Here is a 17,532-nt window from a genome sequence, read left to right as displayed (position 1 = left end):
TTATAATAAGTTGAGTTTAAACGTGAACATGTCTAGTATTATTGTATTAGTGTACTGTGATAAAAGAGTATCCCAATGCTGAAAAAGCACGTTTGTATTTGAAATTAAAATAACAGATAAATGGTGTGTTTGTGGTAAACACCCGCGGATCAGGAACGGACTGCAAACGCGTCCTGTGTGAAAGCAAAACGAGTCCGTGCTGATTCTGCATCGCATACGTAACGCACACGGACTGCATACGCACTGTATACGGAGTATGTGTGAAACAGGCGTTACGCTTTTCACTGCATTTACTTGATCAAAAATACAGGAAAAAAGCAGTAATACTGTAACATGTTATTACAATATAAAATAATAGTTTCTATTTTAATATACATCAAAATATATATATTTCTTCCCGGTGATGCAAAGCAGAATTTTCAGCAGCCATTCCATCGGTCTTCAGGTTCACATTAACCTTCAGAAATCATTCTAATATGCTGATTTATTATTAGAACTATCTATGCTGGCAACAGCTGAGCTAAAATGTTTTTTGTTTTTTTGGAACCTGTGATCCTTACAAAGAACAGCATTTATTCAAAATAGAATCCTTTTTTAACAATATAAGTCTTTGCTATCACTTTTTTATTAATTTAACACATCCTTGCTGAATAAAAGTATTAATTTCTTGAAAACTGAAATAAATACTGACCCCAAACTTTTGAACAGTAGTGTATATTGCTGGAAAAGATTTCTATTTCAAATAAATGTCGTTCTTTTTAACTTTTTATTCATGAAAGAATCCTGAAAAAAAGTATGACAGGTTCCAAAAAAAAAAAAACACTGTTTAACACTGATAATAAATCAGCATATTAGAATGATTTCTGAAAGATCATGTAACGCTGAATACTGCAGTAATGATGCTAAAAAAAAAAAAACAGCTTTGATTACAGAAATAAATCAAAATTTGAATATATTAAAATAGAATGTTATTTTAAATCGTAATAATATTTCACATTATTCACAATTTTATTTTTTCTTTATTTTTTAATCAAATAAACGCAGCCTTGATGAGAATTAGAAACTTATTTAAAATACATTCAAAATCTTACTTATCCGAAACTTTTTGGCAGTGTTTTTGTAATTTATTGCAGTGATTAGTAGTACAATTACTTCAGTCTTTATTGTCACATGGTCCTTTAAAAATCATTTTAATATACTAACTTGGTGCTCAGGAAATGTTTCTTATTATTATTAAAGTTATTTAACATCTTTTGTGGATACCGTTATTCTCAGAATTCTTTGATAAATAAAACATTCAAAAGCACTTATTTGAAATATAAATCTTATGTAACATTGAAAAAAGTATTTAATGTCACTGCAACCTGCAATGTTCAATGCAACCTTGCTGAATAAAAAGCATTAATTTTTCAGAAAATACAAAAAGAGAAAATCTTACCGACCTAAACTTTTGAATATTATTTACAGGTGTGAGACTTTTAAATTGTCTTGTAGTGTAGAAGCAATTTATCAAATCAATTTTGAATAGCAGACATGCATTCATGTTTTTTTTTTAACTAATGAGAGTTAAAAGTTAATGATATGACAGGATTTGAAACAGGCAATCTGAGGCAGCAAATTTCCACCTAACACCCAATAATAATGGTTTATAATAGCTCATGGCACACAACAAACACCGCAAGGCAGATTTAACAGCCATTTTCTAAGACTACATTCTATATCCGTCACGGGCTAATGGGATTGGGTGGTAAATTACCCTCAAACGTCTCTGAGACGGAAAATCTGGATACAATTCCACACAGTGTCTCTGGTGGAGGCGTACTAGAATCAGTGCATGAGCAGAACACACACACACACACACACACACACACACACACACACACACACACACACACACACACACACACACACACACACACACACACACACACACACACACACACACACACACACACACACACACACACACACACACACACACACACACACACACGAAAGGGATAAGTGTACACAACAGAGTCTAAGTTGTAGGTCTCCTAACTCTGATAGCATCAGTCCCTGAACCACAGAGCCAGCGGAGCCTTTGGGTTTGTCCCAAAAGCAAAAAAGAGAGGGGAAGGCTAATACCTTTAGAGCAAATGTGCCACAGCACAGTATGAACTCAGCCGACCCAGACTGGAGACCAACAAAGGCTAAAGTGAAGTATTACTGATACAGTAAATACAATTGTTTACAATACAGTAGGATTGCAGGTAATTGGTTTTGTGGTAGAAACACACAGAATTCCCATACCTATTGTATGCGTTTGAGTTTGTTAAATAAGGCTGGAAATACGATACTTTTTGATGCACTAACGTTAATTGATAAATTGTCAAGAAAATTAAGAAATTGCCAATAATAGTATAGGGCTCTATGTTTTCCGCAATGTGGAAAACATGGACGGAATCACAGAAACCAGTCATAAAAATGGAATTTAACGTCACTGTGTAGTGTGGAATGTCACGGAATTTGCCAATTTTTAGATGGATAAATCAGAAGTAGGTCAGTACACAAATCAAAACATTCTAGTATGGACTAGTGTCTGTGAATATTAAGCCACAAAAATACTATTTAAATATGAATCCTGCATCTTCTGCGTGTCTCTGTGTGAATGAATGGCACAGATGTGCAGTTTCATTTATTACACACATGCTGAAGCATGTGTGACGCTCGCGTGTTTTCAGCCTCTGCCGCCTCAATATATATTGTCATATCATATACAAAAAGAAACTTAAAGGTCTTCACAACTACTCTGTCAAAATAAAAGCTTGGTTTAACTCGAAGAAACTGTGACAAAAATATATTACTTAATGCGATAACAGTACTATTACTACTAATAAAAGTATTATTAAAACATTGTTTGTTATTATTATTCACCAGAATTTATTTAGCACAAAATGTAAAAAAAAAAAAAGTTAAAACAGAACTTCTGGGAAAATAATTAAATAAATAAGAGATGCTTTTGACTATTAAAATTTATTGAAACCATTAAAATTAAATCCAGAAATTTAATGCAAATCAGAAATTTCAGGATCATGGGGCTTTAAAATGTAATTTTTGTAAATAAAAAAAAAAAAGGAAAAAAAAAAATAAACCTTTAATAAATTGCTGTAAAATATTGTAAGTTTCAAGATTAATTAATTCACCATGCTTTTTGATTATTACATTTTAATTTAACAATTAAAATAGAGTCTAAAAATGTTTAAACTAACATAAAATGGAATCAAGAAAAAATTATTTTAAAATTGTTACCGTTTCAATAATGTGAACATTTCCAATTTTGCCAAATTAATTTCATGGATCATAGAGACATGAAAGTTATAAACATATATATGGACACAATTTTTATAATAACCTAAGAAATAAAAAGAAAATTAATTCTATAAGAACAAGGAAGTCCACATCAGAACTACTGTGATAATGACACAGAGGAACAATATCGTTGGAATCACTTTCAGAACGATTTTTGCTCCAGCTGATGAATGATATAAATATTGACGGCCAATCAGAATCCACCCGGCTTTAAAGAGCTCAAGCATTTAAAGCAGCAGACAACATGACTACAGTGCTTTTACAATAAACTCAACATTATCATGCATTTGTGTGAACACTAAGATTTAAGATCGCAAGGAGAAAACTCCTTCCAAACCATTAACTAGAAATGCACACATTTCATCAAATCATCAACATCTGAAATAATAAAGCATATTCAACAAGATCTGGGTAGCCCCTCAATCTTAACAGGAGGTGTAGACCTACTTTTGGGTTGGCAAGTGTGTTTATGACATTCCCCAGGGCGAGGAGGGAACGGTTGATGTTGGCCCCCTCTCTGAGACGAGCCCCCTTGGCATTGGTCGCACTGGCCCTTTCCGAGCCGGCCAGGTCGATTAAGCTCATCTTGGCCACACGAACATTTGGATTGAGACTGGCTGTCTTATCCTGTTGCCTCAAGTAGATCTAAAGAAAAAAAGATGGCACAAGAACAGCTTTCAGTCAGAATGAATATTTATATTTTTGCCTGACAACTTTATAAGCTAGCTGACACTGGTTTGAACTGTACAGTTAACTCTGAAACACCCAGATCAATAGATAGATGACTGAGATGTTGGATTGCAGAGAAGATTAAAGCTTTATTGCTTTTTAAACGAACTACACGTTAGAGTCTAGAAATAAAATAAATGGAGAAGCCAAACAGCTTGATTTATTATTGCCTTGTCAAATTTTCCAGGAAACACAATTCCTGGAAACTGTCCATTCACGCAAGTCAACTGGTAGTTCACGCTCAATATCAAAACAAGAGGATTAATGTAAAGTTGCTCAAACCCCACAGGGGTGACCGCAGTCAAAATAAGGCAAAGCAGCATAAAAACAGTTACACGGAACCGAATGTGATATTTACACAGAAAAGAGAAGCGATTGCAAGAAGCCTTTTACCTGGAATACGGCATGGGAGCGGGAAGACGTGGCGTTCATGTCAGTGGGGTGCTGCGTCCTGTTTCTGTTACCATAATCAAGAGCCTCAAGGATGTGCTCTGCAGATTTGGGCTACAAAGTAATGACACACACACACACACACACACACACACACACACACCATCAGACAAGGCAAAGTCTTTGTGGTCTATGTTGAGATGAATGTCACAGAAATTGCACAGATGACACATGCAGGCTAACTTCACCTGGTGCAGGGTGAGTCCTTGAACAACAACTCCATTGGAGCTGTCCTCTCTCACCGCTAATGGACCAGAGTTAGTTAGCAAATCCCGAATCTGCTCATTATAAACCTGTTCAGGAGAAAGTGCAGAAACCCATTGCTCAGATCACAAAAGGGCTGACTAACTCACACTGCTTCAGGTACAATAAACCAGAGCTAACACAAATATAGCACTTTTTGTAAGATGTACTCAGTATTTTTTTCTCATTAAAAAGGTACTTCAAAAACTAGCGTTGAAGCCAAAATATTTTGTTTTTGTGTGCTTCGATGCTGCTAAGCGTCTAAGACAACTGTCATATTTTAACTAGTGCAAAATAAATAAATAAATAAAACCATAAGTGCACCTTGAAATTATACACTAACATTTAAAAGGTTAGGGTTCAATTAGATTTTTAATTAATATTTTTATTCAGTAAGATTTAATTACATTGAACAAAAATTAAAATAAAGTCTTTTACGGAAATATACACTACGAGTCAAATGTTTTTGAACAATAAGATTTTTAATGTTTTTTTTTTTTTAAATGCCTCTTCTGCTCACTAAGCCTGCATTTATTTGATCCAAAGTACAGCAAAAACGGTAAAATTTGAAGCATTTTTGCCATTTAAAATAACTTTTCTATTTGAATATATTTTAAAATGTAACTTATTCCTGTGATTTCAAAGCTGGAGTTTTAGCATCATTACTCCAGTCACATGATCCTTCAGAAATCATTTATAATATTCTGATTTGCTGCTCAAAATATATTTATTATTACACTGAAACAGCAGAGTAGATTTTTTTCAGGTTTCTGATGAATAAAAGCTTCTAATGAACAGCATTTACCTGAAATAGAAATCTTTTGTAACATTACAAATGGCTGTATCACAACTTTTGAACAATTTAAAGCAGCCTTGCTAAATAAAACTATTAATTTCTATAATTTCTTGCAAAAAAAAGAGCTTTTGAATGGTATAGTGTACAATGTTACAAAAGCTTTTATTTCAGATAAATGCTGATCTTTCTATTCATCAAAGAATCCTGAAAAAAGTACTAATAATAGAAATAAAAAAGGTTTTGAACAGCAAATCAGCATACCAGAATAATTGCTGAAGGACCATGTGACACTGAAGACTGGTGTAATGATGCTGAAAATGTAACTTTGATCACAGGAATAAATTACATTTTAAAATATATTCAAATAGAAAGCAGATATTTTAAATAGAAAAAAATATTTGTCAATATTACTGCTTTTGCTGTATTTTGCATTAAATACAGGCTTGGTGAGTAGAAGTGGCTTAAGACTTATATATATAGAGTTATAGTTGCCGAAAATTCAACCTTGCCATCACAGGAATCAGCTCACATTTAAAAAATATATTTTAAATTGTAATATTATTTCACAATATTACTTTTACTGTTTTTTTTAAATAAATGCAGCCTTGGTGAGCATAACACTTTTTTTCCACAAACATTTTTAAAAATCTTACCAACCCCAATTTTAATACTGTATATTATCAAAGGACACAAAAATATCCTCCACATATGAATAAGTACAAATTAAAACAAATCTTAATTAATGAATTCGCAGGGGGAAATTTAAAACCTTACCTCAAGATAAGAAAAAGCAATGTTAAAAACTTTGTCCTCCTTGATGAGGTCCATACGAGTGAACAGTTCTTTCATAGTGAGAAACATCACTCCTGGAGTATCATTAGAGCCCAACATGGTGTGCGTTTTTCCTGCTCCTGTAGCTCCATATGCAAACACTGGCCAAACAAAAAGAGACACATTTAAAAATAAAAACATTTTTGGCTATAATAATTGGCTATTCCAGGTGTCTCAATGAGTAACGCATAGTGGCAAAAATTTTAATAGCATCAATCTGTAAAATCCATAAATTAGCTTATTAAGCTGATAAATAAATACATCAACCATGCAAAATTCCTCTGACAAAAACAAATAAACAAAAGGACATGCTCTTGAAGCTCTAACAAAATGTGAAAAAATCACCAGTACTTCAATTTATGAAATACTTGTTACTGGCACTGTTTCACATTCTGTATCTGGTTCTAGCAAGACAAAAAATGTCAGCCTAGAGCTGGATGATAAATCTAGGTTTCACTGCTGAAATCAAAAACATGGCACAGAAAGTAACTTTTAGATGCACTGAAGAGAAATAAAATGTCTCACCAGTGCAGTTGTAGCCATTCAGAACACCATCCACTATTGCTTTAGTGGTGTTCTCAAAAACTTCCAGCTGTGAAGAGTCTTCCCTAAACACGCTGTCAAACACAAACTTGAGGTCCTTATTGGCTCTCCTCCGCACATCCCTGTTGCCTACTCGCTGTCCCCGGAAAAATGTCACTTCTTCCTCTTTAGGATCAAAGATAAGCATGTGGTTGTCGACTACTTGGACAACTTTCTTGTGATTTCCATCCTTTTCTTTGTCGTTTAAAGGACGAACACGGACCACCACTTTTACGTGGCTGCACACCTCTCCGTCTGACATCTTACAGCTTCCCACAGAAAATCTCTGCTCCTTAAGGTTTGTGTATCTGTACAACACAAGAGAAAGCAAGGCATATTTCAAATAATTCTTCAGAACTTTATGTAGGTACAAAAACAATCCACAGAATTTCTTATTTCAGAGTTTCTTATGACACTTTCACATTCTCTACTGTTGGTTGTAGATGTCAAAACAAAGGTATCAGCATGGTTTGTTTTATTGTGGCTTGATACCTTTATAAATAAACTGAAACAGAAAAACAGAAGGGGAATTTAAATGTTAAAAACGTTAAACCGCATACTTCATATCTGCCAATGGGATTCTCCTATAGACTGTACACAACATGTTTTAATGTAAGGCCATGCCTGAAACCTACATACTGCAAACCGGTGCTTATTTATTGTAACTAACGCAGTAACAAAAGGTCACTCACTATATCATTAGAGCCATATGCCTGAAAGTTCAGCTGATTTTCCGTTTAAAACTCTTATTTGTATTACTTACTAGCCTCTGCTAGCATTGCGCTAAAGCCGCAGCTAATTGCTCATCTCTTTCATTTCAATCACAAAAGATTGCGTTACCGCTATAAAATGCGTATGACCTACCATATGATACAATATGAATCCACGGCGAATGATTTGACTAATGTATTAAGAGAAGTTTTTATTTCTCTTTATGTAACTTTATAGACAACATTCGAGCTGATAGTAAGCAAAACCAAAACCCTAAGCGCGAAGATTTCAAACACAAGCTGCTGTTCCGTCCCTGCATCTGATTGGACGAGCACGTTCTGACGTCAAGAGACGTATGACGCTACGACGGGATCTAGGCTGGATAGAGAATTTAATTCACATTGAAATAAGCATTAAATGTATCCTTAAATTGAAAAACATAATTTTAAAATGATTTAATATATAACATGTTTAAGTTAGATAATTATGAGCGCACTTTGAATGTCATTTCGCGGGATTTAATTTACATACCACATTTAATCTTAATACATGTGTGAACAAAATTCGTTTTTTAAGTATTTTACACAGATATGTCACTAATTTCATTTGCCCATGATGTTTTAAAACCTCAGTTACCTGTACTCAAGAATAAAACAATATTAAATATCGTTTGAAATCATTACATATGGAGTAAAACGTGGGAAAATTGCGAATAAAATTATAAACATAAACCGTCGCACATATGCATTTAGTCACACACAAACGTAAAATACCGATACAGAATACTGTCAAGATTGCTAATTGATGTTTCTAAGATACATATATCGATTATATCTGATTTTAAATGCTTGTCTTGTTTCAGGAGGAACACAAAATAGTCATGTCTTGTTTCTTCCGGGAGCAGTCACAGCTGCACTGAACCTCCACCACAACGCTGAATAAAGGACTAAACAACCGGGTTTAATAGGATAATAGCGATTAATCATTATTTCACAACCAGCTGTATTGTTTTATCGTTTTGCATTGTAAGTTGTATGTTTCCGAACTGAACTTTGACTAAGATATACTGTAGATGGTGTGCAGAGTTGTATGTCTATAAATACATCACGTGTTGACAGACATGACGACAAGTACATGCACTTCCTTTGAAATCTGAATGTAAACCCGAACGCATCTGAGACAAACCCTGCCTCTGGCGTCCTGCACGTGTCCCTATGTTTTGTATTATTTTGGCGGGATTATATCAATATGTGCCGATGTTAAATGCTGAGACATAAGAGACTGACAGTTAAGAGTGTTTGAATGACTTTTACTTATTCACACCATATTTGCAATTTTTTATGTTTGCATTGTGAGTTTAAAATATCTCACTTTTTAATTAAACCTTTAATGAGACCTACAAAGTAGGTAAGACAGATGGCATGTTTGACAACATGATCTTGGATTTTATAGCTTGTCAGTGTTGTTTTCATTAAATGTCTCACACATTGTATGTTCTCTATTCTGTGCAGAGCACAAATGCCTCTATATTGTAATCGTTTCATGTTTGCACCCTGCAAACGAACTTTGGGAGATGTTATTCCTGACTACAGCACCAGAATGTTCAGGCGATGCTGGAGGAAGTTGTGGCTTCCAGGCAGGCTCTATACCAGCTCAGTGCCTTCAAACCCTGATTCTGACTTAAAAAATTTGGAGATGTCAACCCAAAGTGAGAAACCCTTTCACACACCGGTCATGGTGAAGGAAGTGTTGCAGTTTCTGGACATCAAACCAGGGCAGGTCAGTCAGTCCTTCATCAGAAAGTTGAAATGTTTACCCTGACTATTACATGTATACAGTGGTGGCCAAAATAATTAGAACACTAGTATGTTCACTAGCTAAAAAATGGTTTTAAGTCAGTTATTTCTGTTTTGCTGTAGTGTGTCAGTAGGAAATATAAATGTACATTTCCAAACATTCATTTTGTCATTAATTGTAAAAACCCACTGAGATTTTTGTTTGCACAAGGAACCTGACAGCAGCCAGTGCTCTACACAGAGGTCTGATCTCATCATCATCCAGTCTGTTTAGAATGATATGAAGAAACAGAACAAACTGAGGCAGACCAAATCCAGAAGAAGTGTGTTAACGTCTACAAGATGCTTCAAGAGACCTTCCTGCAAAGCTACCTGAAAAACTATGCACAGGTGCACCTAGGGCAAAAGCTGCTTTAACTGCAAAGGATGCAGTCACACCAAAAGTTGATTTAATTTAGTTAATAAAGTCAATTGATAAAGAAAAAATATTCATGCCATTATTTTCGACAGCATCCTGCTTTTACTGCATTTTCACACAAGTTCCTAAAACTTTTAACAGTACTGTAGCTTTGCAGGTAGGTTTCTTGAAGCATTCTGGAGATGTTGCCACAGTTCTTCTGGATTTAGTCTGTCTCAGTTTGTTCTGTTTCTTCAAGTCATTCCAGACAGACTGGATTATGATGAGATCAGATCTCTGTGTGAAGGACTGGCTGTTATCAGACTCCTTGAGCAAACAAAAATCTCACTGGATTATTACAATTAATGGCAAAATTAATGTTTGGAAATGTAAACTGATATTTCCTACTGACACACTACAGCAAAAGACAGAAATAACTGACTTACAAATGTACAGATAATGTACTCACCCCCTTGTCATCCAAGATGTTTATGTCTTTCTTTCTCCAGTCATAAAGAAATTATGTTTTTTGAGGAAAACATTTCTGGATTTTTCTCCATATAGTGGACTTCTATGGTGCTCTGAATTTGAACTTCCAAAATGCAGTTTATATGCAGTTTCAAACGATCCCAAATGCGGTTGTAAATGATCCCAGCCGAGGAAGAAGGGTCTTATCTAGCAAAACGATTGGTTATTTGGTTTTTAAAAAATTATAAATTGTATACTTTTAACCTCAAACGCTTGTCTTGTTTTGCTCTTGTTTTTTCCAATTCAAGGCAGTTAGTAAACTCCCATCTTATTTTCTCCCTCAACTTAAAAATTATTTAAAAATCATTCTACATTGCTGCAGAAGTACCGACCCAGTGTTTGCAAAGTAAACATGCAAAAAAGGTCAAACACCCTTCACAAAAAAGGTAAAACAGCAATGTAGGACAATTTTGAAGTTGAGGGAGAAAATGAGATGAGAGATTTTCGACATACCCTAACTGTCTTGAACCGGAAAAAACAGAGTTCAGGGAGAGCAAAACAAGATTTGAGGTTAAAAAGTATATAAATAGTAATTTAAAAAAATTAAAATAACCGATCGTTTCACTACATAAGACCCTTCTTTCTCGGCTGGGATCGTTTACAACCGCATTTGGGATCGTTTGATCGTTGGCACCATAGAAGTCCACTATATGGAAAAAAATCCAGAAATGTTTTCCTAAAAAAACAATTTCTTTACAACTGAAGAAAGAAAGACATGAATATCTTGGATGACAAAGGGGTGAGTACATTATCTGTAAATTTTTGTTCTGGAAGTGAACTTCTCCTTTAAGTCACTAGTGGCCTTTTCTAGCAGTTGTGATTTCTGTTTTGAATCAAATGCTTCTGTGTACAAAGACCTAATCTGTCATTAAAAAAATTCTGTCATAAAAAAAGGGTACAAACTATACATTTAGCGGTACCTTTTCTAGCACTGAAAGGTGCATATTACTATCATAGACTAGTAATATGTACCGTTAAGTTACTTCTATGAACTTTTAGGGGTAAATAATGTACAAAGTTGTCCCAGCAAAGGCACTGCCACAGTGACAAGCTGTTTTACCCCTAAAAAGTCTGGTCAAAAGTGTGAAATAGTTGGGATGTTTTAATGTTTTAAAAAAGCCAGTTATATTCACCAGAACAGTATTTATTGGATTAAAAATACAGTAAAAACAGTAATATTGTGAAATACTATTGCAATTTTGAATAACTGTTTTTTATTTTAATATATATTCAGATATCACAATGAATTCTGAAGGATCACTAGACTGGGGTAATGGCTGCTAAAAATTCAGCTTTGCCACCACAGGAATAAATAACATTTTAAAACATATTTAAATAGAAAAGAATTCTTTTAAATTGCAATAATATTTCACAATATTACTTATTACTGCTTCTTTTTTTTTTATAAAATAATTGCAGCCTTGGTGAGAATTAAAGACTTCTTTTAAAAAACTTTGACCAGTAGTGGGTGTTTAGTGATTAAGTCTGATTTCAAGATTGTAAAATGTTAAATGCATAAATGAATATCTGATTTAATACAAAATATTAGTGCAATTACGCTCTACCAAGTATCTTTTTTTTGACTGTCAGTATCACCAGAAATCATGTGATTCGTGACATGTTTACATGGAAATAATTAATGAAGAAGACCATAACGTGCATCCTTTTTAACTCCCACACAGGGTGCAACATTGAACTTTTGTGTTTGTGTATTTGTGTATGTATGTGGGAAAACCTGGAGGCGGAATGTTGACTTGTCATCGCCTCTGTTAACCACATGCCGTCTTGACAAGAAAAAAAAAAAGTTGCTCGTCACCGAAACTTTTAGGACTCCCGATTTGTTAACTGTCCCCTCTTGGGAAGGGTAGGGAAGTTAGCAGTGTGCTCACAGACCTTGGCGTACTCTAACGTGCTAGCAGGCCAGATGGGCGTGAGTCAAAGGGCCTTCTGCTCTAGTGGGCAGCTTGAGATGGGCATCGCTGGGTCCTACAGCTCAAAGCGTTGCTCATGCAGGTGGGGGCTCCGGGTCAGTGACTGAGTCAGTGATGGCACCACTGTTGGGTTGTTGGCAGAACGTGGGGCGCCACAGTACCGCACCACTCCTGACTAAGGTTTGCACCTCTTAACTTCACTATCCGCCCATGGGCCAACTGGTGCAGAGACAGCCTGCCAAAGGCCTGCGTTTAACCAAATAATCAAATAAAAAATAATGAGACCGTCTGTGCTTCAATAAGGAATGTATCTCACAGATGTGTTTGTGTATGCACCGGGCTTGTGCATCATTTAGAATTGAAATGAGAATGCTTTCTGAAGTCCAGTTTGGTTCATAAATTTGAATTGAAGCCGTAAATAAGAACTAGAATTGAAATTGGAATTCAGGAAGAAGATTTTAAATAAATTGAAATTCAGAGAATTTAAAATGAACAATAAAATGTTCAAGTTTTACAATAACAAAGTCAGTTAAGATAAACTTTGAATGTTGGCTTGACGACCTTGTTTAAAAGTAAACAAAAAAGTTTTGTTCAGTTTAAATATGCAGTATGTTGTTTTGACAGCTAGTGGTTGAAATAGGACTGTGGTCTAAATTTAAAATATTGTTTATTCATGCAACAATAGAAGGCGACAAACATTACACTGTAAACTAATGAGTTGATTTATCACACATTTTAATATGCCTGTGGTCATTTTTAGATGAATTCCAAGGCATTTTACATTGGGTAGAATCTGTGATCTTTGACCCAGTTTTTTCTGCAAACTGGAAACCTGGGCTGTGGTAAAATTATTGGGTAAATTGTGAGTGGGTGGAATCACACAGACCAAAGCAAAAACAGACATTCCGACATGTAATGCAGATGTCAAAGTAGAATAACTGGCTGTAGCATTGTTTTTTAGAGAAACAAGTATTGTAAATTAGCATGTTTCCTGAATATCTGCAAGTGTATTATGGTGTTTTTATGGTATAATAGTAAAAAGATTACATACAGATTTTTTTAAAGGTGTTGGTAACATTTTACAATTAGGTCAGTTTCTTAAAATAAGTTATGAGCTAGTGATGAACAACCTTTTCTACAGTGTTTATTAATCTAGGTTAATGTTAGTTTCGAAATTTCCTATTGTTCATTGGTAATTCATGTTTATTCATACATTAATAATCATTTGTCATCTTGGAATGATAAAATTGTATTAAAGTGTTAGTTCACCCAAAAATAAAAACTGTCATTAATTACTCACCCTCATGTCATTCCAAACCCATAAGACCTTCGTTCATCTTTGGAACACAATTTGAGATATTTTTGATGAAATCTAAGAGCTTTCCGAACCTTGCATAGACAACATTGCAACTGAAACATTTTATGGCCCAGAAAGGTAGTAGGACGTTGATAAAATAGTCCATGTAAAGAAATTGCTGAATAAAGTCATTATTTTTGTTTTGTTTACTTTGCGCACAAGGTGTATTCTCGTAGCATTATAACATTACGGTTTAATCACTGATTTAATGACAGAAATTACATTTTTGGGTGAACTAACCCTTTATTATGTGTAGAAATTAATTAAAGTTAATTAATTAGTTTGTTAATTAACTTTATTAAAAAAGGTATAGATCATTGTAAGTTCATAATACTTGATGTATGTTAACAAATTGAACCTTATTCACAAGTGTTTTCAAAACCTTCTGAACTTTTACTTCAATTTGAACCTAATTTTTTTTTTAATGCTATAGGTGGGAGTTACAGCAGAATTTCAAGATGTACTTTTACTGCCGTGACTTTGGCCCTCTAGTCAGATGTGTTTTATAGCTTGAGGCGTTTAGTATCAAAATCTAGAAAGCAAGCAGCAAATTGGTAATTATTAGAAGAGCATGAACCAGCTCTTTTCCCCCCATTGAACAATTTAGCCTGCTTTATTATTACACTGACAGACAGCGTAATAATAACTGTTAGTCAAACGCTTACTGTGACTGCTCAGAGGGATCACTCTAATATTTTGATCTGCCATTGTAAAGCAATCAACCCCACTGCAGAAGCTCTCATCCAACGAGGCAGGAGTGAATATGAATGGAGCTCTTAGGCAATCAAAGAGTAAACGCTGCAATTACACCAAAGTGGGTAAATGTAGGCTTTCAGCCGGCCGCCACCTCCTACGCAGTTATCCAGGAATGGATAGCAGCACAGGTGAAGGGCTTTCACGCGTCACCCCCCGGCACGGCGGCTGCAGAGTAGAGATTTCACTGACAATCCATCAAAATTGGTTTCCGTAAGTGGGATTGCCCTTGAATGCTTCGTGACGACATATGGTCTGTGCTTTATTTATTTGACAACATTTTGCTTGTATATGTCCGGATAAGACAAACTTCGTTTCTCATTCTGCTTACAGGTGTCACCAAACATGTGTGGTGGCCCACGCTAAGTTTCCTATTGCCATGGGAACTGTTGAAACAGTTGAAGGAAGGTTACCCATATTTACCTTAGCACCCAGAGCATTACAAAACTGTTTTAGTGCTTCCCAGACCTGTTTTAGAAACCGTACTGGCTTCAGGACTTTCCTATAGCTGGACGATATACCAGTTCAAACTGCAGACCGGTTTGAATTATGCAAACAGTATGCATTTTTAAAAAACGCCAGTGTACACAGCATTGTTAATTGAGAGGAGATCTCTGTTAACTACATACACTTCTGACTAATAGTTGGAAAACTTTTAGAACTATTAATAACACAACTTATTCTTTAACTGGGCAAATGAACCAACTGTAAATGGCCATTAACAGAAGTCAGAGAAGCTGAAGACAAATGCAAAGAGGGGAAATACTGTAACTTAGCAGGCATATCAAGCTCACTGTTCATAAAATGTAGGAAGAAAATTCAAAATACTTAACTGGAGGTGAGGTTTATATAAATGTATGTCCAGTGTTGGGAGTAACGCATTACAAAAGTAATGATATTACAATAGTATATTACTTTTGCTGTAACACAGTAATATAATGCATTACTAATAGGGGTGGGCATAGATTAATTTTTTTAATCTAGATTAATCTAGATTAAAATGGCTAATTTGAATTCTGCTGAAGGCATTTTCAGAATATGTGTGCTACCCAAATAATGACTAAAAGTAAGTCTTCGAGAACGGGCCAGGTGGCGCATTAGATCAGGCGCTCATCTCCTGTTTCCAAAATGCATCACAAACTGCTTGACAATTGCATTTACAACATAATTACCTATACAAACTTGTGTAACCAAGTACTTCTGCGCAAAAGGCTGCACGACGTGCACGTCTGTGTATGGGCATGGATAGCCTATCTGCGTGCATAGTCTTCCATTAAAGTGCGTTGCTTTTAGAAGCGTCAATTCAGTTGTTGCATATAGTTTAATGTCTTTATTGCGGGATTATCAAAGTAAATTATAACTCAACTTGAGATTTTACTGGGGCACAGCAGATTTTCACTGGGGCACGTGCCCCAGTAAAAAGGGTCTAGCAACGCACACACCTGCCCTGAAGCGGCTTCATAACTGCATCCATGTTTGCACATCTCATTTGATGTGGTAATTTCACAGAAGTTGAAGACTCATTCTCGCCCCCTACAGTGCAATTCCACTAGGTATACGTCATCCGCGCTCAAATATCAAGGTGAAAGTCATCATATCTTGCGTAGTTTAGACCCAGCTCCCAACCGAACTTTGAGAATAGATTAACGGCGATATTTTTTTTATCGCCCGATAAGAGTCTCACGTTAACGCAGCACGTTAACGCCGATAACGGCCCACCACTAATTACTAATAAAATTTAGGTAGTATAATTACTTGTTACAATCTCTGAAACACAAGCTCCAGCAACATATTTTAACTCAAAATTACGTTCTGAATTTAGCAACAAAGCAAAACAGCACCAGAGAATAAATTCTGCGGGTAAAATAATTTTTCTATTTTTTCTGTTGCTATAATTTGATGGTTGAGATGACTGAGATAGATGCTACATTTGAGAGATGGACACACTCCTGTTATTTTTAGTTCATCAGAGAAAAGTATACGAATGCATAGTCAGGTCTATGTGCGACACCAAACTCTTAACATGGAGAAACAGCACAAGTAACACCAAAGACTATAGAATAGGCCTACCTTAAAGGGACTTTGGTAACACCTGGAGTGACACTAACACTGAGCTAAAGGAGAGAGCTGCAGGGACAGAGAAAAAAAATGTGGCAAATGAGCACAGACAAGCAACAGAAATTAAGAAAAATTTTCTAACACTGTGTATGTCTGAGGGGAGCTGACTGTCTTCATTTAGGTCAGGGGCTTTCAAACCTGTCCTGGAGCCTCCCCTGCCCTGCACATTTTGTATGTCTCCCTTATTAGGCACACCCAATTCAGGTCTTGCAGTCTCTACTAATGAGCTGATGATTTGAATCAGGTGTATTAGATGAGAGAGACAAGCAAAATGTGCAGGGCAGGGGAGGCTCCAGGACAGGTTTGAAAACCCCTGATTTAGATGATGTTTTCTTTTAATCTGACCTAAAGTAGTGTTTATAAGCACAGCTGCTTTGTTTACAGTGGTAACCAAATGATGTATTGCTGCTGGTCCATAAGCGCCACCTGCTGTCCCGTCTGCTGTTTTTGTTTCATTCAGATATGTTTTCTGTAGCATAATATCACAAGGCTAAAGTCAGGCCATTCTGTTTTGAATCTTGACATTATACAATCTAATTTACATCAAAAACGGCTCATGCTAAATGTAGCATGTTTGTTTGGATCATGATTAAATGTATTCTGATTAATATAAAGGCTCAGTCAGTGAAAACCCGTTTGTACCACTTTCCTATAGAATACAAAAGTAACCAGTGACTTTTTTTCTGCAGCCACGTTTCTGAAGATATTTTATTCCAGTTCCTTCCTAAGTGTTTTTTCTTTTTTCATTCCCATTCATTTTCTCCAGCAGGCATTTTTGAAAAATTATTTTATAAAAAGTCCTTGAACCAAAGCAACCAGCTCTGAGATGAATCATAACATTACGACATTTGATTCAAAGCAAGAAACTACTTGAAAGTCAGAAAAAGACAAAAGTGCTGTGTGCTTCAATTCTTTATGACAAATTACATAACTGAGTCATAAAATGTTCTAATGTAAAT

The 17,532-nt window shown here is 35.4% G+C and overlaps 2 protein-coding genes across 3 annotated transcripts in view; one reads left to right on the top strand and one right to left on the bottom strand.

The window, feature by feature from the left end:
- kif18a (kinesin family member 18A) overlaps positions 1-7,265 on the bottom strand; it is a 30,000-nt gene extending 22,735 nt beyond the window's left edge. Inside the window, exons 1-5 of the mRNA XM_073837523.1 lie at positions 6,926-7,265; positions 6,344-6,501; positions 4,719-4,823; positions 4,474-4,584; positions 3,799-3,996 (exon numbers count right to left, since the gene is read on the bottom strand). Of these exons, the coding sequence (XP_073693624.1) occupies positions 3,799-3,996; positions 4,474-4,584; positions 4,719-4,823; positions 6,344-6,501; positions 6,926-7,244 (891 nt within the window). The 5' untranslated portion in view covers positions 7,245-7,265. The remainder of the gene's footprint in view (positions 1-3,798; positions 3,997-4,473; positions 4,585-4,718; positions 4,824-6,343; positions 6,502-6,925) is intronic.
- Positions 7,266-8,596: 1,331 nt separating this feature from the next.
- Positions 8,597-17,532, top strand: part of mettl15 (methyltransferase 15, mitochondrial 12S rRNA N4-cytidine) — an 86,416-nt gene continuing 77,480 nt past the window's right edge. Inside the window, exons 1-2 of one of the 2 annotated variants that reach the window (XM_073837091.1) lie at positions 8,597-8,718; positions 9,205-9,472. In XM_073837091.1, the coding sequence (XP_073693192.1) occupies positions 9,212-9,472 (261 nt within the window). In that variant the 5' untranslated portion in view covers positions 8,597-8,718; positions 9,205-9,211. The other variant, XM_073837092.1, reaches the window with a different exon arrangement.

Source organism: Garra rufa, chromosome 3 (assembly GCF_049309525.1).
Source record: "Garra rufa chromosome 3, GarRuf1.0, whole genome shotgun sequence".
Lineage (NCBI taxonomy): Eukaryota > Metazoa > Chordata > Actinopteri > Cypriniformes > Cyprinidae > Garra > Garra rufa.
Note: the sequence above shows the minus strand (reverse complement) of the source record. Positions and strands in the feature narration are given on the sequence as shown.